Source organism: Falco peregrinus, chromosome 1 (assembly GCF_023634155.1).
Source record: "Falco peregrinus isolate bFalPer1 chromosome 1, bFalPer1.pri, whole genome shotgun sequence".
NCBI classification, from domain to species: Eukaryota; Metazoa; Chordata; class Aves; order Falconiformes; family Falconidae; genus Falco; species Falco peregrinus.
In genome coordinates, this window is record NC_073721.1 from 54,304,366 (window position 1) to 54,323,424 (window position 19,059).

Sequence of the window (19,059 nt, forward strand, 5' to 3'; positions counted from 1 at the left end):
GAATTACAAAATGCCAGCATCAGTAGGATGAGTTTTCACCTTTCTGTTTCTGGAGTTATGCTGCACAGATTACCTAGGAAGAGTCTAACTTTTTGACTGCCAAGGTGAAAGCTCTGAGAGAGGAGAGAGAGACTTTTTTTAGTGAGGAAGCAGAGCACTTTAAGGAGGACCTTCTGTGCTGTTTTGTGTTTTTAAGAACAGAGATTATTCCTGCAAATTACTTGCGTACAAGGCTACCTCTCAGCTGGAATTTTAGCCCTGACAAATAGCAGGATGGCATAAGGACAGAACATTCTTCTGGTTAGGGAAACATTTGGTCTGTAATGATATTTTTTTTTCTTTCCATCTCTGCTGTATCAAGGGTGCTTTGTATTCAGTGAGGAGTTCAGATGCCAAAAGTTCAATAATTTTTTTCTGTGGTGTTCTCTCTTCAGAGACAGTAGTCAGGCCTGTAAGGGACGTGTCTCAATCAAGCATATATGATCCATTCGCTGGAATGAAAACCCCGGGTCAACGGCAACTGATTACATTACAGGAGCAGGTGAAAATGGGCATACTCACTGTTGATGAAGCTGTACTTCATTTTAAGGAGTGGCAACTGAACCAGAAAAAGAGATCAGAATCGTTCCGGTTCCAGCAGGTACAGGCTTATTCCACTGTTTAAGAAATACAGCTGTCTCTCTAGGTATATATCACAAGCTGTTCAGTGTGCGTATGTTTATTCCCACATATAAATGGGTCGGAGCAGGAAGATTGCCAACACAGTCCCCCAGCTAGCAGAGCTCTCTCCTGACTCAGAGGGGCTGTTCCCATGCAGCAGCAAGCAGGTAGCTGTTTCACAGTTCTGTTTGTCTTGCAAGTAGTATTGTTAGTTTTTGGAGATTGGTACGCTAGAAATTGGGCCAAATCCAGTTGGATGAATTACCTTTCTAGAGGTCACCTAGCACCTACTTGCTGGCAGGGAACTTCTGAGATGAACATTTAGCTTGTCAGTTTTCATCCTTTTCAGATTAATGAAGACTCGGTGTCCCAGATGGTGTATGGGCTCTAAAGTCCTGTCTTGTAGATGGTCTCATCCCTCCCTGGGTGTTTGATGGCTCCAGGACTACCTGTTCTTTGCAGCTGGGCAAGGTCTAGCAACAGTCATAGTGGAAGTGTGTTTTGGTGGCTTAGCTGAATGAGAGAGTCACTACGTTGGCAGCAGCAACATAATGACTGGTGGAACTAGCAGTCATAGTTTAAAATTTCCATTCTTAAGTTAGAGTGGGGCTCCTGCTTTAAAACCATGGCCTGCTTTTTTTGGAGCCTTTTGTTCATGCTGTGGCAGCCTGCTCTCACACCTGAGGTGCTGGTCTGTGGTATGTGACACTGTTTTGGGAGCTGTCAGAACAAAGCCAAGACTATACTCCTTCCCATTCTCACTTGGAAGGGTGGGTCCTCTAGCCAGAAACAGTCAGAGGAATCCCTCCTTCTGCCCATAAAGAAAGCAGTGCTACTTTAGTAGATGTCTGTAGCAGAGATGAAGCAGCATGCTCTGTGGCCCATCCCATGAGCAACTGTCAAAGTCTGTGCTCCGGGTCTTGCCTCATGGTACAACAATTGCTCTGCCTGCTTTTCCACCGATTCAGGGCTTTTGCCCACTTACGTGTGTACATATTTCCTTGCTGTAACAGTTGTCTCCCCACCCCCCCCTTTCCTTGCTGTAAGTTGCAGTATGCTGCCACACAATAGTGAAGAGACTTTGCTCCCAGTTACATTTCTAGGTGTCCCTTCTTGCTTCAATGGGGATATCCTGAATTCTTTCTGAATTGTCCCTCACAGTCTGGGATGTGGCACCTTCCTCTGTCCCTGCAGTCAGGATTATCTGTTCATCAGTACAGAAAGGACTGTGCAGTTACTTGATCGTGGATCTTGTTTCTGTGCCAGTGTCACAGTGGAAACAAAATAGAGGGAGTTATAAACCAAATATGCTGGTTATCTGCAACTGCCAGTGAGTCTGTGAACTTGACCTTAGCATACACAATGAACATCTGAAAAAATTTGGCTTCTGAAAGGCACATGTGGATTTCTGAAGGGAATAGATTAAAACCTGTTGACACGGTTTGGACTTCAGCCAGGTCTAACAGGCTTTATTACAGCTTGGTTGCAAAGTTAGCTGAAATACAATATTGGTATTGTCAGAAAGCTGCTCATCCTTCTGTATCCAAAGCCCTGAAAAGAATATTTTGTGATGTTTCTAGGAAAATCTGAAGCGACTACGAGACAGCATAACGAGGAGGCAAATGGAGAAGCAAAAAAAAGACAAAAGTGCAGGTAACAGTCTCTGGTTGTGACATTCTCTGGTAATGAAGCAACTAACAATATTAGTAGGCTCTTCAGGCAGAAATGTCTCAGTGTGTATTGTAGTTCTGTGATATTTTGATACTCATATCCATGTGCCTGTTGGCTAAAACATAGGAAGTTGCTTTACTCCTCAGTTTCCCAGACTGAGGAAAGGATGCCCACATCTGTGGAGCAAATCTTGATTTTTTTGTGTTCAGTTATGATTGCCTTTATGTGACTTATGTGTTTAACTTTGTTCTCAGGTACAAAGCTGTCTCTCAGAGGCTGTGCTTGCATAGTCTCTTCTGAGCTGTTCATTTTCCCTTTCAGATTTGGAAATTACAGTACCCATTAGACATTCTCATAATACTTTGGGGAGACCAGAGTGTGGAATATATGAATATACCCCCAGGAGAAATGTTTTCCCACCAAAAAAGGAGCTAAAGCGAGGAGACTGGAAAACAGAAAGCACATCCAGCACAACAAGTAAGCAAACCCTGAGTGTCACCCTCTCTACAGAAAAGCTGGATGAAAACCACTTCCCCAGTCTGACTCTGGAGTCAGCTCAGGGGACAGGACTTACATTCCTGAATGCTAGTACTGACACTGCCACCCCAAAACCTGCATGCCTCAGGCTGCTGTTCTCAAAACTCTAAAAGCAACTCCAGGTGCATCAAGTGGTTTGGGCATCTTGTGTCTGCCTCTCTGCAGAAGGAGAACCTGAAAGCTGAGCAAAAGATTCCCTTGAGCATTCTCAGACAGGCATATCACCTGTCTTCAGTTCTAAAAAGTAGATGGCAGCTGCGCTCAGAAAAAAGGATGCTCCCTTGCTGTGACTCTCGGCAAGAGTGTGCTCTTCTGGTCTGAAGGGCATAGTTATATTGCAGGCTGGGTGTTTCCTCAATTGCTGTAGATAAATCAATTGCTGTAGATAAAGGACAGCATTTTTCATTGGTAACTGTGGGACCTCTTGAGTGACTTGGACAGTCTGCACACTTTTATTGTCTTTGTTTTTTATTAGGTTTAATTTGTGCAAACTAAATACCTGCATTCTCACTGTTACTGCATGAGAAATCCTTGCAGAAATCATTAATTCATTTTGGTCCTCTGAAAGGGAAACTGAGTCCCAGTGAGGTTACTGCCTTTGTGGCTCTTGGCAAGATGCAGCTGGCACACACCCAGGGCAAGGTGCCAGAGGCAGCTGCTTGAGCCAGAAACTTGCATATAAGCAGTTGTGAGAGAAATGTTAGTGACCCTGCAGAGTTCGCTCTGTGCAGCTTGGCTCTCTTTCCCATGTCATGATTGTGAGGACAGACCCTAACACAGTTATTTAGCACTCTTAAGTGCAGCTGTTTGTACCAGCTGATAATTAGAGCTATCTCACCAAGGCTAGGGAGAGACTGCATCTTATGAAGAAACCTCTCTAGCCTCCCTTTCCAATGTACGTGTTTCTGAACATTGGTGTCCCAGCATTGCACAGCCCTGTAGAACAATGATGTATTTATGACTGAAACCAGCCATAGCAGCATAGGGTATGTTTGTGAGTTGCTGTCCCCTTCAGAGACAGCGTGACTGATTGCAGAAATGTCCCGTACTCTGAGACTATGCAAGTTAAATGGGTTTGCATAAATGGTTGCTGAAGATTGTTTAAACAAACTTGTCATTTTTTAGCTCTGAAACAGACTAGGAAACATTCCTGTGATGAGTAAGGATTCTTGTGAGAGGTGTTAAACAGCTATTGGGAACAATAACCTCTCAAGTGGTCACTTATTCCAGGAATGAATGTGTGACACTGCTCAGAACCATCAACCTCCATGCAGTTGTTAAGGACCTGGGGGCTGGTAATGTAACTATACATAAATGTTGGGTATGTAACACTTGTGAAAGTATTTACCTAACTTGCCAGCTGATACTGGCACTGGATCCTTTCAGTTAGATTATGGCTGTGAGTATTCAGCCAGAAGCCCAGACCTAGATAAGGCAGAAAATTGCTAGAAAGCAAGCAAAACGGAATGGTTTAGCCGTGTGGTCTGTGTTGTATGAACATGCCATTTGGATCCCGAACATGTGAAAAACAACAGTGGAATTAGTCTAAACAAGCATTAAAAAATGTGCACAAGAGGTAAGCATGAGGTTAGAGGGAGTCCTGCGTTAGTGATATGCAGTTGAATCACCAGGATTTAATAATCAGTTTGTTTTCTCTTGCTTGCTTACTCCAGGTAGTGCAAGTAACCGCTCCAGCACTCGGAGCATATTGAGTGTCAGCAGTGGGATGGAAGGGGACAGTGAGGTAAGCTCTCACCTCTGCTATACACTGGTCCGCTGTCCTTCAGTACATGGCTTTGTTTTCACGCAAAAGGAGCTCAGGGATGGCATTACATTTGCAGAAATGGCAAAATGCAGTCACTTCCAAGCTAACAAGAACCAAATTCTGTTGGTCTGTAACCTCTTTTCTCCATTTTGTAGGACAATGAAGTCACAGAAACAACTAGGAGCCGCAGCCCTGTTGCTCACCAAGCAGAGAGGCTGCCTTTCCCAGAAAGGCCTCCCAGAGTGCCTCCTCGAGGTGCAAGCAGGTAAAGCTAAAATGCAGCTCAAATGTGAGCTTTCAGTGAATCAATATGGAAGCCTTGGCCAGAAAGCAAGGCGGGAAGCGAATGTGTCTTTCAGCAAAATCTACCCAGACTATTACTTACGAACACAGGTTGTTAGGAATTTTAAGATCCTCGTTTCTCATCTGTAGTACTTTCTCGTTTTCCTAGTTGGTAACATGCCTGTTGCAGTGTTGTTACTGTGGTTCACATGCTGCAAGGGGCAGCACTATTGAAGCACACGCTTGCCATAGTAAGACTGACCTGGGTGGAGTAGCATTCTGTCCTTGGCAGGGACATAGTACCTTGATCCTCCTGAGAAGATCCTCTTGGAACATACATCAGCATCATGCGGAGGGAATTCCCTTTTGGCATTCCTTTGGACTTTTTTTTTCTTTTTACAAGTTTCGGATCTTTCCAAAGCACACTTGTTTACATGTATGATTGGCCTCAAAGATAGACCTGCACTGGTTTTATGAAAGGTGTTGAGGGGTTTTGCCTTGATTTGATCAGATCACCACAAACTTAAGTAACTTGCAAACATTCCTTTAGTCCAGCCAGTGCAAGTCTATGAAGTCCAGGCCCGAGAAGCTTATCTAAGTACAGATGCTAATAAAATTCTCCAGCTGTTAATATAGTAATTACTAACTTGTGGGTGCAGTAAGTTCTGTATGTTGGCTGAGCTCTGGCAAGAATATAGCTGGAATATACCTGTAGTTAGTTTGAAAAAAAGATTTTAAATCTTTTTGATCTTTCTGCTGCCTTTCATCTAATTTTCAGGAGAAAGTTACTGTACTATCAGAGTTTTACTCCAGCCAAGTATTATAGCATCCCTTTCTAGTAATAGTAGAATTACTGCACCCGAAGAGCAGAAGAAATAACTTAGGAACAGGCACCTTGGCATCTGCTCTGTTGCTGAATCACTCACTGATAGCCTGTTTTTCTCGTATGGCTATTGCTTGTACAGTATTCTTACATACGATGTTATTGCATGCAACGTGTAGTTCCAGAACCTTATTCTTGACTATTTTTTTTAATGCATTTGTATTCTTTTTTTATAGGCCTGTAAGCTGTGAAGGCTTTTATCCGCCACCTGTGCCCCCAAGAGGTCGCTGAATCTCTCAACATCTGTGGAATATGAGATTTTCCTGGTTTTATGTGTGTACAGATAGTTTTGGGCTGTCTTAAATTATTTATAAGTGGGAACCAAATGTTTTCATCCCCTTCCTCTTCCCTAAAGCTACAGTGACTTTTCCCATGATTTTCATTGAGACTTCTTGGCCTTCTAGAACTTTTTTGCTTGGAGAAGTTCTGGTGCTTTGGGACTTCAAGCAAAAGTTTCATGGTTGGAAAGGAGAACACTGTGTGTCTTGGCAGCCCTGCACCGACATGACGTTTCCTTTCGCCCGAGAAGAATGTGTGCCCTTTTAGAAACTAAATCCTGATAAGCATTGTTATCAGAACTCCTGATACAACCTACAAGGGCTTCATTGGAAAACCTGCTTGAAAAAGTAAAGGAAATAAGTTTTTCAAAGACTTTGTTTGAAGAACACTTATTACAGCAGGAGCTGGTGATTGTACTGCTGTTTGACATAGTGTTTTGGGTACAGACATGCTGACCTTTCAGAATATGTAGAATCTCCCTCCAGTAATCATTAAACCACTAGAGGATGAGAATTTGTCTTTATTCAATTATGTTATTTTGCATACAGCCTTGAAAACACCTTCCCCTTTCCCCTCCCTGAAGCGGACAGACATTAACAGGGTGGTTGTGCATGCTGCGTTTACCGTGAAAATTCCCACAGCAGCTGGTAAGGGACCTGCTGCATCACAAAACAGCTCTGTTTAAACATTTTTGGGGAGGGGGTGGGTACATTGTTACTTGAAGTCAGTGACTGAACTCTCAAATTAGAGACGGGAATTGGCAGCAATGCTGTGTTCTCTATCTCTTACATGTATTCACTGTAGAAGCAATATGAAGGCATTTCACTTCATGCCCTGCGATAGCTCTGTCTGCAGCGGCTGTGTCCAGCCTCTTTTCTGCCCGAGGCCTTACAAATTTAAGGAGAGCTTCCTGGTTTAGCTCTCTGTGTTCCAAACACAGAAAGCATGTAGAGCAGAAATTAATTTTGATTCCTCATCTCAAGGGACTCAATTGACAGAAATGAGGTGTTTTGGGCTTTTTTGGGTTTTCAAACTTTCTTTTCTTCCAGGCCTTGTCATCTTGTGTGCATATCCTGGCCCTTGGGGGACAAGTGTAGGGCTCCGGTTGTCCATGAGTGACGCTGATGGGAATTCTGCAATATAACATTCAGGGTAGAGAATTAAGCATCATTACCTACTTGGTTTTCAAGCTATTCCCCCTCTTCCAGCCCTGAGAGACATAGATAGGTCTGTATTAGGTGATCCCTCAGGTACGTGTATGACACACAAAGCTTCTGTCTGGTCATGTAAGCTCCCCTTAATTTGTAAGGGAGCAGGTGGCAGAGTTACAGCTCCTTTCTCTTGCAGTGTGGCAAAGCCAATGTGCAGCACTGTGGGAGTAACAGACGGCAACTGTGACTCAGCCAGCACTGAATGACAGTGGAGAAGCCCCTGCTGCACTCAGGGGTATAGGTGTAAGCTAAATATCATCTGCACATTAAATGCATAGGGTATGATTCCAAATGCAGTTCATATAGCCTCTCCTTTTGATGATAAAGGGATGCAAGTGTTGTACTGCAGGCCTATAGCTACAGAAGTGACCTTTTACTTTTTTTTTTCTTTTCCCCTCTTGTTTTTAAAAGACCTCAGTGCCTTCCTTCTCCAGTAACTCTTGATGCTACAGGCTCTCACTGACAGTTTGCTCTTTGTTCACAGTAGCCAGGGGAACAGTGAGGTGGGAGCTGCCTTCCTGTGCTCCTCTTGGAATAGAACAAAGTTCCCAACACTATTTAGTCAAATTGGAAGCAGAGAAGGAAGTTTTGGTGCTAAAGTGAGGAAAATGGTAGCATGGATAAGTGAAAGAAGTGGGGATAAAAGAAATAAAGAGGAAATTCAACAGCTTGATTGTCTTCAGCTGCCACATGTTTTGGTTGGACACAGCTCCCTGGTTTTGCTCAGAAGTTCCCCATCTCCTTAGCATTGGCTGCAGCTGTGCTCCAGAGCTTGGAGCTGTGGTGTGATAGAGGAATTTTATCTCCTTCCGCATTTGCCAGGCACAACATAAGGTAAAAATGTAGGATATGGGGAAAACTAACAAGGCAGGAAGGGAAAAGCAAAATGTTAAAGTGTGTCATGCAGAAGACTTCCTTTCAAAGCTGTTGGACTGAAGCCGTGCATGGATCCATCTTCCCCAGCTAATTTTTAATTCTGCAGCCCCTGCATGTGAAAGCCAAAGGTCTTCTGCAGGAGGGGTTTATCTGCACTATATCTGAGTGTTTGCCTTTGCACAATCCTAGTAACATGGCTGTGAACTGGATTTTTATTGCTAGTACTGCAGTGAGATGGCTTCTATCTTAATTGCTGCAAAGTAGCTCGTAAGTAGCCTTTCAGTCCTCCTCCTATTTGCAGCTTACATGCTTCCTTAGCCTGACCTGTCACATAAAAACAAATGCTAGTGGGGCTCTGGTTTGGAGGAGAGGTGAGCTGGGACAGGTGGGGCTCAGAAATACTACAGTTGTGGTCTGTTCAGGACCCTTCTGCACTCCCTAAGTTGGGGGAATCAAAGATGCAGCTCAGGCATTCCTGTCTTACTTTCTCTTTGTAACTTCTGGATTACTTGGGGATCTCACTGTGCAGCAAACACAGGAAAACTATCACCCTATCCAAGAGAAAAGAAAAAGCACTAAAATTGCTTCACTGTTCAATGCAGATGCAGACACAGCTTTCAAGTCTCTTGCAGGCCAGAGGAGATCCACCTTCTTAAGATGCCAAAGGGTTTGTCCCACATGAGTTGGGTTTCAAGTAGCTGCTCGAAGCCTCCCACGGCTCAATGTGTGGAGTCCTTGTATCTGTGGATTCTGTGCTGCTGAGTGGGCAGTGTGTGTTGCTTCTACCCAAGATGAGAAGTGCACTGAAACTGAAGCTCAGAAGAGACCAGAGAAGAAAACTGCATGCAACCACATTGTTGGTTACTCAGAGTATGCCTGGGGGGTGGGGGGAGTGGGAATTAAGTGTGTTGGACATTAGAGCCCAAGGACTGAACAGATGATGAAACTGATGGTAAAAAGTAAATGGCCTGGCCACCTGTAGGGCATCAACCAATCCACCATGCTCGGGTGGCAGCTGGCTGGCCTGGGGAAACTGCTCTTTGTACAGCATGCGTCATGGAGCCTGCTGCAGCAGATGGCTCTGGCTGGCCCTCTTGTTGACTGAGAGACTTACATACTGAATAAACTGAAGATGCTGAAGCCGCCTCTCTGTCTCCCAAGGGTAAGCTACTCTGTTTTGGACTGAGATGCAACAACGAGAAAGAAACATATGGTGTTATCAAAGCTGTCTACAGCGTGTGGTGTTTGTTTTTTTTTTTTAAATATAAATGGGTTTTGAATGGGTTTTGACAAGTATCTCTCTCCACAGGGACCTTGCTTCTATGAACTAGGCAGGAGATGGCAAATGTACTATCTGGAAAAGGCTTCACATAAATGTAGCTTACTAGAACACGTTCGGGGAAGGCAGACTGAATGCATAAGACTACAGGGGTAGAGGCATTTAGTGCGGCATGGTGGCCAGTGATGACTAGGATGTCCCTTTTCGCATTGTTCCTAACACCACAGAGCAGCACCTGCATCCTCACCATCTGGTCTATTCTTTTGTTGGCTTGTGCCACACCCGAGAAGAGGGTGTAGCCCCTGTATTTCTTTTAATATTATGTCCGTCTGGTTTGGCTTTTTTTTTATTTTTAATTTGGAGGGGCGGGTTGCGCTCCTTCAGTCCCCCGGCCAGGCGTGCCAGGCTGACCCGCGGCGGGGTGCGAGGGCAGCCTCGCCCCCCTGCCTCTCACCCGGGGCGGCCCCGCTCGCCCCCCAGCGCCGCAGGGAACGGGGGCGCCTGTCTCTGCAGGGCCTGCGGGCGGCCTGGCGCCGCGCCGCTCTCGAGCGGCTTTACCTCGTTCCGCTGCTCGATATGCTGCGGCCTTACCAGCTGCACAGTAATGCCCCGCGCCACCGAAACCGCCGGGCCCCAGCGCGGCCGCCATGCAGGCCGCGGCGCCTCTGGAGGCCGCCGCCCGGCTCGGCCCCGTGCGGCCGCCGTAGCGCCCCGCTTCCGGCGTGCGGCCGGATGACGTGGCCGGGCGGAGCGGAAGTGGCGTCGCAGGTCGGCGTTGGCGGCGGGGCGCGGGCCGGCTCCGCGGCGGGGCCTGCTGCGTGCGCGGGGACGCCGAGGCCCGAGATGGCGGCGGCCGGGCTGCGGCTCTGCGCGGCCGCCGCGCTGCTGCTGCTCCTCCCGGGCCTACCGCTGCGCGCCCGCGCCGACGAGCACGAGCACACGGTGAGGCGGGGCCCGCACTCCTCGGGGGGGCTCCGGGCCGCGGCCTCCCCGCCCGCCGGCCCTGCCGCCGCCCAGGGGCGGCGGGGCGGGGGGCGCGGCGGGGCGGGGGGCGGGCGCGGCCGCCCCGCGGGGTCCCCCGCCGCTGGGGTTGGCTTGGCGGCGCTGGTCGGGCCGTGCCCTGTGTGTGCCGGCTGAGGCGGGCCCGGGTGGCGGGTGCCGGGGCGCTCCGATCCGGTCGGGCCGCCCGGGAGCCGGCCGCCTGCGCGGCAGCTGCGCGGGCGGGCGCGCTGCGCCGTCTCCCACGTCCCACCTTTTCCTGGAGCAGATAAAGCCCCGGCAGGTGTGTGGCTCTGTCTGGCCAGGGCTGTTGGCTGTGGGCCGGGCGCGCTGCGGGAGCGGCCCGGCCTTCCGGGAGCGTGTTTGCTTTGCCTCCGAACAGAAAGTCAAAGCCGGAGCGCGGTTCTGCGCTGCCTGCGCGGTGGCAGCGCCGTGGGGACACGCCGCAGCGTGACAGCTCGCCTCCGGGACAGGCAGCTGTGGCCTGGTGCGGGGCTGGGCAGTGACCGCAGGGCAGGGGGCTCTCGGGCCTGCAGCGCTGGCGTGGACCCCTGGGGAGAATGAGTGCATAACATACCACTGTCTGGAGTGCTCATTTATCGGTATGAGGGTAATTTTTCTAAAACTCTTGCAATAGCACCCAAAAAGGGTCACTAGGAAGTAAGTACCGGTGCTCCACAAATTTCCAATTTTGCGTCAGAAGCAGGTACTGGTGCTTCATCAATTTCCAGTTTTGTATCAGAAGCAAGTACCGGTGCTTCCCCAGTTTCTGATTTTACATTGGAAGCGAGTACTGGTGCTTGATCAATTTCTGATGTTGCATTGGAGCAATGTTTCCCATGGCTTGTGGTGCGGGAGGGGGAGGTCTGTGGAATGAGCTGAGATGTGGTTTTGGAACGAGACGTTGCTGAGACCCGTCCCTGTTCCCTCACAAGAGGGGTGGATTGGAGCGTGGCCATGATTAAACACAGGGTCTGTCTGGTAGAACTGTTGTGCTCTTGAGCAGCCTGGCTGGTGAGCACTTGCTCAGTTTCTTAAGGTGGCTCTCTCTAGGTGTGGTATGGTAAGCTTTGTAAGTGTTTTTAATAAAACAGATAAATAGCATTGATAGTTTTTGTATAACCATTAGTTAATTAGTTGCCTAATTCCATGTATTTACAAGACCTGAAAACAGTTCAGGCTTGTCTTTATTCCTTAAAAGCTAATGGGATTTATCAGTGCTGCAGTTAATGACACAATTAAGCTAATATTGAGTACTTTCAAGGAACAGATAGTCTTTGAACTACCTTAGGTCTCGGTTTTGTTGCTGAATCTGTGTTTTAGGGTTAGATTTCTGTTGAGGTGGAATGGTTTTAAGCATAGCACTGTGTTTTATCTTAAAGGCTGTATGACCTGAGCGTTTCCTAATTATCCATTTAGTATTGGCAGTCTTCTGGGGAAAAAAGTATTTCATAAAGCTGTCATTGAACGTATTTATCTTTCAGCTCTCCCCTCAAAAGTGATTTCTGATGGTTTTTAGGTCTTCTGAATGATTACCTAAACAATTCCCAATCGAAATCACAAACTCCTTTTGAAAGCTTGTCGTTTTTTCATCTAAATTGCACAGCTCTTCAAGATCATTACTCTGTCTCATGGTTTAGTATTCTCGTTCACATGGTGTCCAGTTTAGTAACATCACGTGACAGGTTGGGAATAGCTGATGTAAGAAGGCAGTTACCTTTTTTTGGAAGGCTGTTTCCTTGCTTAGATATTTTGATGCTTTAATATTGTACAGGAGATTGGAGTGGAAGCGTTAATAGTGTGAATGAAACTTAACCAGGGTTTTGTAGTAGTATGCTGATTTTGACATTAAGATCCTGAAGTACGTGGTCCTTAAATACTGCGTTTTAATGAATCCGAGTTTTGAGTATGATTACAGTTGGAAGATTTGTCTTTCTATAATGAAAGTGCTTTGTTACATTGTGGAGGCTCTGATCGCTTTTGGGGAAGCGGAGGGGAAATAGTAGTATGCTGATCCAGGACTCCGTAACTTCAAAGTGTAAATTTTCACTAACTTTAAGACTTGAATCACATTCATAGGTATACACACCGTTATGCACTGCTGTTTCCTTATTAGTACTTCGTTGTGCAAAGGCTTGTGCCCCAGCATTTGGTCGTGTCTGGGTGAAGGCATGTCCTTACATCTTGCCACAGTTGACTTTTAACTGCCAGTGTACAGGGCCTTATCTGTACTGAGCATACTGAATATTTAGAAGTACTGACTTAAGTGTTTAATGTTCTGTGTTAGCAGGTTATTTTTTTAGTTCCTTTAGTGCTGCTATAATACATAATAGTGTACAACACTTAAAACATACATGTGCTTTAATACATATTTTTGTATTAATATAAATTGGCTGTTAATGTTTTCTGTGTGTCCTTTATAACTGTAGGGCTGCATAAGCAAACATTATATAAGGTAGTTGTGAGAGGACATGCATGAAGCTCCAGGACTATAAGTACTAGCGTTTCTGGAGCTGTTGGGTATGGATAGCTTCATGGGATCAGCAGCTAAATCCTTTATCTTAAATTTGAATCAGCTATTAAAAATGGTGTCTGCATTTCCTTAGGGGAAGAATACTATAAATACAATTATAATATAAAGACTTGGGTATTTAAAAATCAATGGTAAGTGAAGAGAAATTGGGATTTGACACAGCATTTAAAATCTCAGTTATCAAAAGATAGTGCAGCAATGTAACTTCAGACCACAACAGAACTTACCAGAAACTAATTGAAAACTTGTCTGCTGGTTCTTTAACTTTGCTGCTTCTGAGTGTGTCGCTTCCCTGCTTTTTGCCTGTATTCTGATGCACCGTTTTTTTGACAGTTGGCCTTTTACTTGTGAAAGTGATAGTATAGATGAGGTATTGGTGGCCTTATCACAGTATATGCTGATCCTGCAAAAGCAGGGTTGGTGGGCTCCTGCCTGGTGCTTGCCTTCGCATCGTCTGCTGCTAGACTTGCTGGAGTTGATGATAAAATAGACAAAATGTAGAAATATTCTGAATATCCTGGGGATTTGTTGTAGGGGAGCAGTCTAGGGAGTAGGTAACATTTTAGTTTTAACGTTGCTTCAGTTTAATTACAGTGCTCTGTAAGCGTAAAAGTACATGACAATCAGTGAAAAATAAACAAAACCCAGCCTGTGCTATGTAGCAGAACTCCTACTTTGTAATGATTGAGAAAAGCATTTTTGTTTGACTTCTAGCCTGATGAACTACGTTAAAGCCCTGAGTCTGTAAAACTTGTTTAAAATTAATACATAAAATTATGAAATCTATACAGTATCTGTAAATTGTCAGAAAAACACTGCAAAACGTTTCAGTGCATGTAAAATACCTCTTTGCATACAAAGTTGTGTGCAGACGAGCAGCCTGATTCCTTTTTGAAGTTCTCATGGTTCCATTTTGAAGAGGTGAAATAAATGTCACAGAAGCAGGTCGTGGTGTGCCTGAGCAACCGTGTGCATCTAGGAAGTGTAACAGTGAAAGGACTGCTTGTACAAGAGTTTAGGCTGTGCTGCTGGTACAGTTCTAGCCACAGTTTGGTGAGACCTACAATTCAGAGAGAAATGAAGAGGTGTTACTAGAAATAACCTGCTTTATCTGAAGAAGAGTGTGAGGCTGAAATCCACAGTTTAATAGACCGTGGATGTAAGCTGCGAATACTTGAGTATTATTACAGTGCTTGATAGATAGAATATCTGTATGATACTGGGGACTAGGAGCCTGGGATATTACTTGCCGGTTGAGTCTTCCTTGCTGCCTCTTTTATTTCCTGTCCTGCTTCTGCAGCTTTGCTCTCCCAGTAACAGATAACGTTGGTCCTTTTTCCCCTGAAAAGTGTGCTGGTGTTCAAGAAACGGAATTGTGGAAAGCCTCACTCCAAACTTCAACTTGAGAAATAGAGTAAAATTGCATGCTTTCTGAAAGAAACTATCTCGAATTGAATTTATTTTGCTGAATCATCACCTAAGATTTGGTAGTTGTAGTCCTCTCTGTGCCTCCCATCATTTTTTGCAAAGTGTTCTCACGGTTTAAAAAAGAATATTGACAATCTGCCAGTCTGCTATCCTTTTCTGCAGCCTTTCATATACTGACTTAATCTAGCCTTAATTGTTTTGTAGAATAAATAGTTTGTTTCTAGGGCTACCATGCTAATTTCTACGGTTGTGGAAAGCAATTTCATGTTTTCTTTGCACATCATGAGTGCCCTATTGGGTAGCAGGAAAGAAAGATGCATGTACTGTGCTGAAGGTAATCTCACTATTGCTGTGCTTGGATAGTTTTTAAAACCATACAGATGTATGGAAATTGTATTAAGCCTCACAGTGGTGCGCACAGCCTGAATTTTCAATAGTTATATTGTCATGGAAGAAGTCCAAGCTTGGCCAGGTCAGAATGTGCAAGCTTCATGCCAATTTCATGTTCTGCAGGGGAGTAGAAGGGTAGCCTTGCCTTGGTGCCAGTGTAGGTGGGTTTAGCCTGATTTTAGCTTGCACGTGCATGACACCTCTATAGCCCAGTGCTCTGAAAAGCAGTATGACTGTGGAACAGATGTCCCCAGTTGTGATGAGGGCTGTAGCTGATACCTGGTGGCACTTGAGGGGCACGTTGCTCCTCTGCCACCTGGGCGGCAATTAAGGAAAAAAAGTTTCTGAAGGCGACATCCCATTAATTGGATTGTACCAGCCTACTGTAGGTAACTTGTGTTGATGCTGAGACTTGTCCAGGCTGCTGCTGTGGTTCTGCACAGTTGAAATAGATCATTATATACTCCACATAGTCACTGAAATCACTGAGCTGATATTAAGCAAAGCCAATGATGATGCAAAGCCAAAGTTGCTATTCTTACAGAAGGAGTTGCAGCAGTTTACTGGTTGACCTTTTTTACCTTGTCAGGTACTGTGTTCTTAACAGGACAGTGGTGTCCATCTTCTGGCCTGTGAAAAGCTTCCTTTTCACCATCTAATTCTCTGCAAACAAGTCAGGAAAAGAATGAAGAACAGGAATTTCTGAAGCAGCAGTACTTCGGTACAGCAAACTAAGTCCTTCATGTTAGGAAGCTGTTTGGCACTTGTTTTCGCAAGGGATGAAGTTAAAATTGCATTGATGTATAAGTGTAACTCTAGATATTAGATTTATGTCACCCAGATTATCTGGAGTCTATTCTGCAGCTCATTACTTATAGTTCAAATTATTTTACTGTTTGACATGTTATTTCGTTACTACTTGTCCCTGTTCCAAGCCTCAGTAGTTTAGATACAGCTGTAATAGGAATATGTTTGTTTCTTTTCTGAAAGTCCTGTAGCAGTGATGGGTCAAATAGTGACTCAGGACCCCTGTCATATGTGAAATGAGAGCAAGACATTTTTATTTAGGTCTCTTAGGATGACAGCTATTCTCAGTGAATTTAACTAGTTGGGTGTGTGACCTGCACGTTCTTGTACTTTGTAGCCGAATTTCTCTTTTGTTTGTTCTGTACCTTTATTGATAGGGGGTTCTTGATACTTTTTTTCATGGGATCTGGTGGAATCTCAGTGAGTCAAAGCATTTTGCTTGCTGATTATGTAGCAGAAGATAAGGAAACTTATCACAGTTGGCTATGCAAGTTCTATATTACTGTACAACAGTTTTTGAAACAAACACAGAATAAGACAGGATGTGACTCTTCACATCCTGTCTTATTCTGTGTTTGTTTTGACTATGAGTTATTGTTGACTTGCCTGCTCAGGTTAACAGATGGCAATAGGATTTTTATTTGCTCTGTTGCATTCAGAATTCAGAGGTTACGGTTGAACAGTTGCTTGTCAGCCAGTATCAGAATAGCAAATACAAGAATTTGGGGTTCTTCTGTTTTGTCATTTTGTCCAGCGTGTCTAAGGCTGATCAGTTCCTGATGAAATGGAAATAGTTTCTTCAGGATGTTCTTTCTGCCGAGAATGGAAGGTGATGCTACGGAGCTGAAATTTTCTTCCTGTTTTCTATGGCTGCAGGTTCTCCACAGTTTGCAGGAGACTCCACATGGTCTTAAGACTGACAACGAATGTGCTGACCAAAATCTGACTGGTACTGATGCAGCGTACCTGAGTGCTGTGGCTCCCTTGGAACCAGGACTTTCTTATAAACTTAATCTATGTTATCTCTTTTGTAGTGTGATGTTTTTGCTGGAAGTCGTGTTGTACGTTAGCCTTATCCAAACCTGGAAGTCCTCATGTAGAGGTGACAAACCAGTCCTGCGAGATACTCTTAATTCTTTGTCTTGCCTCAATAAGAATTGTTTTCCTCTTAAGTGTGTTGACAGTGTTACTTGTTGTAGATGCTTTGATATTCTGAAGGCAGTAATGAAAAAGGAAAAAAACCCCACCTCAATCAGAAAACCCAAACCACCACAAACTTGAACTCTTTGATAGCACTGAGTTCTTGCCACTTTATTGCCCTACCACTAGGGTAAGATTAGAAGGATGAGATATGTCATGACAGGGAAACATATTTAACATGAAAGCTCATTTTTATAATTGAGAATGAGCAAAATCCAACAAATGTAGGAAGAAGAAAATCTGTTTGAGTTTCTACTAGACACCACCCCTGCCCCCAAATTCAGGCTGAAGTTGTTTAAGATTAATTTCTTCCTGTAGCCCTCTTGATTTTGAGAGGGCACTGGGAGCACCTGATGGACTGCAAATTGCTGTGACTAGGGACTCACTGACTCAGTGAGGGGTAGCCTGGGCTGGCTGAGCTGCTGTGCTCGCTTGTGTAGCTGTCCTGAACAGATTTCTCTTGTGCTGGTCTGGGATGGTTGTGAGAAAGGAGGAAGTAATAAATGTAGACTGAATTCTTTGCTGGTGTTTGATTTGGTCCCTATAAGCATCATGCAGGTAAGAGACAAGCAAAGGCCAAATTTGTTATTGTAGGTGTTGTAATTACAATGTAGTTACATTGTTAGATTAGAAACCGTGACAAGATTTTGAATAATATGCTCTTAAGAAGTTGGGTTTTCTGTTGCTTGCAAATGATCTGGTACAGTTCCAAAAATGCAGAGGTCCCAATTCAGTATGAAGCAGGTTAGAAACAAGAAGCCAAGTAAAGTGGTGGTCAATGCTTTCTTTATTCAGGCACTGTCAAAAATGAATCCACAGACCGAAGGATGTGGTCATACTCTATTATTGAGGGTTGGACAGAGACATGGCTCAGTTCACGTGTACGCTGTTGCATTACAAGGAGTAATGCTGAAGTGGGCTCTTGACAAGTTAGGACCATGTTGAGAAAGGGCTGAAAAAATGTTCTGCAGCTGTTAGAGGAAGAAACAGAAGACGTGCTAGGCGTAACAGACTAGAAAAAGATATGGACAAACTTGTCCCTTGCTACGATGGCAAGAGCTGGAGGCAGTATTGTAGTGCAGATTCCACTATCATCTGCTGCTGCTGCTGAGGGGGCTGGAACTGTGACTTTTCTTTCTTCCTTCTTTCCCAAGTTTCTTTGAAGTTGGACAGCTGTGCTGCGCTAGTATAACCTTTCTGCTTGCTGGCAGAGGAGGAATGTCTGCTTTCTCTTGCTTTGTTGTTTACTCTTTCTTTGCTCCTTCATTGACATTCTTTACTTGTCAGAAATGTTCTGAAGTGTGTGCTCTGCAAACGGACAGGTTTGTGAAAGATGTTTGGTCTCTGCTGCGGCTCAGAATGAAATTAGGAAGATATTTAAAGTTTCTTGTTGGAGATTGCTCACATAAGAGGCTGGAATGACCCTTGTGCATCTTTGTAAACAAAAAAGATGAGGCTTGTAATTGAGATAATTTGTTAGTATAAAGGGATTAAATGATTTCTCAAAGCATGTTTTTTTAAACCCTTGAGTTTAGTTTTTAAACACCTCATCTGAAGAATTTCTTGCATTCCATGTGTAGCTATTCTGAGTTAAGCTGTCAGTATGACTGGTTATTCAGAATAAATGGAGTTGAAAAACATTTGTTCATTTGTTAAAAAGGGAGATGCAGAACTGTATTCAGTATTTCAGCTGTGCACTATGAAATTGTTACAGCTAATTAACATTTGACTTTCTTTTCCTCTCCAGTGTGTTCTGTGTTTGCGTATTGGTCTTAAAATAGTACCTTATTCTTCTGTACTTAAAAAAAAAAAAATAAATCAGGATCTATATGGTGATCGTGGTGGTAGGTGTGTATAGTTATAAGTAGAGGGTTTTTTCTGCCTGAAAAGTTAGTTTACTGTCCCTCCTAATCTGTTGAAATTATGGTAGGTGAAGAAATTGTGTTGGGTGAGAAGCTTTGTAGTAACCAGCAAACCTGATACCTCATCCAGATGTGTTCAGGTATACTGCAAGTTATGATTTTGAATCACTAAATTCTCCTGAATTCACAAGGTATTTGAATACTGATAGATGAATGGCTTTAAGGATTTTTTGTTGTTGAAAAGCTATAAAAGCTTGGAAGAAATTACTGGCTTGTAGCCAAGGAAAAAGTTTTCCTGGCTAACAGTAGTTGTCGAAAGTGAAGGGTGGATGTTCCTAGAAGGAATTTCATGGCAGCCATCAGACTCCTTGCTGATCTGTTTTTTCACTGTGAAAAT

General features: G+C 44.4%; 2 protein-coding genes and 2 long non-coding RNA genes across 8 annotated transcripts in view; 3 read left to right on the top strand and 1 right to left on the bottom strand.

Moving 5' to 3' along the window:
• PIK3AP1 (phosphoinositide-3-kinase adaptor protein 1) overlaps positions 1-6,590 on the top strand; it is a 45,007-nt gene extending 38,417 nt beyond the window's left edge. For all 5 annotated transcript variants that reach the window (XM_055811995.1, XM_055812005.1, XM_055812013.1 and 2 more), the window contains 6 exons: positions 435-640; positions 2,241-2,313; positions 2,653-2,808; positions 4,542-4,612; positions 4,789-4,898; positions 5,975-6,590. In XM_055811995.1, coding sequence (XP_055667970.1) covers positions 435-640; positions 2,241-2,313; positions 2,653-2,808; positions 4,542-4,612; positions 4,789-4,898; positions 5,975-6,029 — 671 coding nt within the window. In that variant the 3' untranslated portion in view covers positions 6,030-6,590. The remainder of the gene's footprint in view (positions 1-434; positions 641-2,240; positions 2,314-2,652; positions 2,809-4,541; positions 4,613-4,788; positions 4,899-5,974) is intronic.
• Positions 6,582-10,156, bottom strand: LOC114011366 (uncharacterized). The gene is made up of 2 exons (XR_008748407.1): positions 10,035-10,156; positions 6,582-7,210 (listed from the first exon to the last, which is right to left on the bottom strand). It is a non-coding gene; the product is annotated as an uncharacterized LOC114011366 (long non-coding RNA).
• LOC129785006 (uncharacterized) lies at positions 7,208-9,782 on the top strand. Its single transcript, XR_008748408.1, has 2 exons — positions 7,208-9,326; positions 9,474-9,782. It is a non-coding gene; the product is annotated as an uncharacterized LOC129785006 (long non-coding RNA).
• Positions 10,157-10,160: 4 nt separating the features above from the next.
• The window catches only part of TM9SF3 (transmembrane 9 superfamily member 3), a 49,340-nt gene continuing 40,441 nt past the window's right edge, over positions 10,161-19,059 (top strand). Inside the window, exon 1 of the mRNA XM_055812040.1 lies at positions 10,161-10,385. Within this exon, the coding sequence (XP_055668015.1) occupies positions 10,176-10,385 (210 nt within the window). The 5' untranslated portion in view covers positions 10,161-10,175. The remainder of the gene's footprint in view (positions 10,386-19,059) is intronic.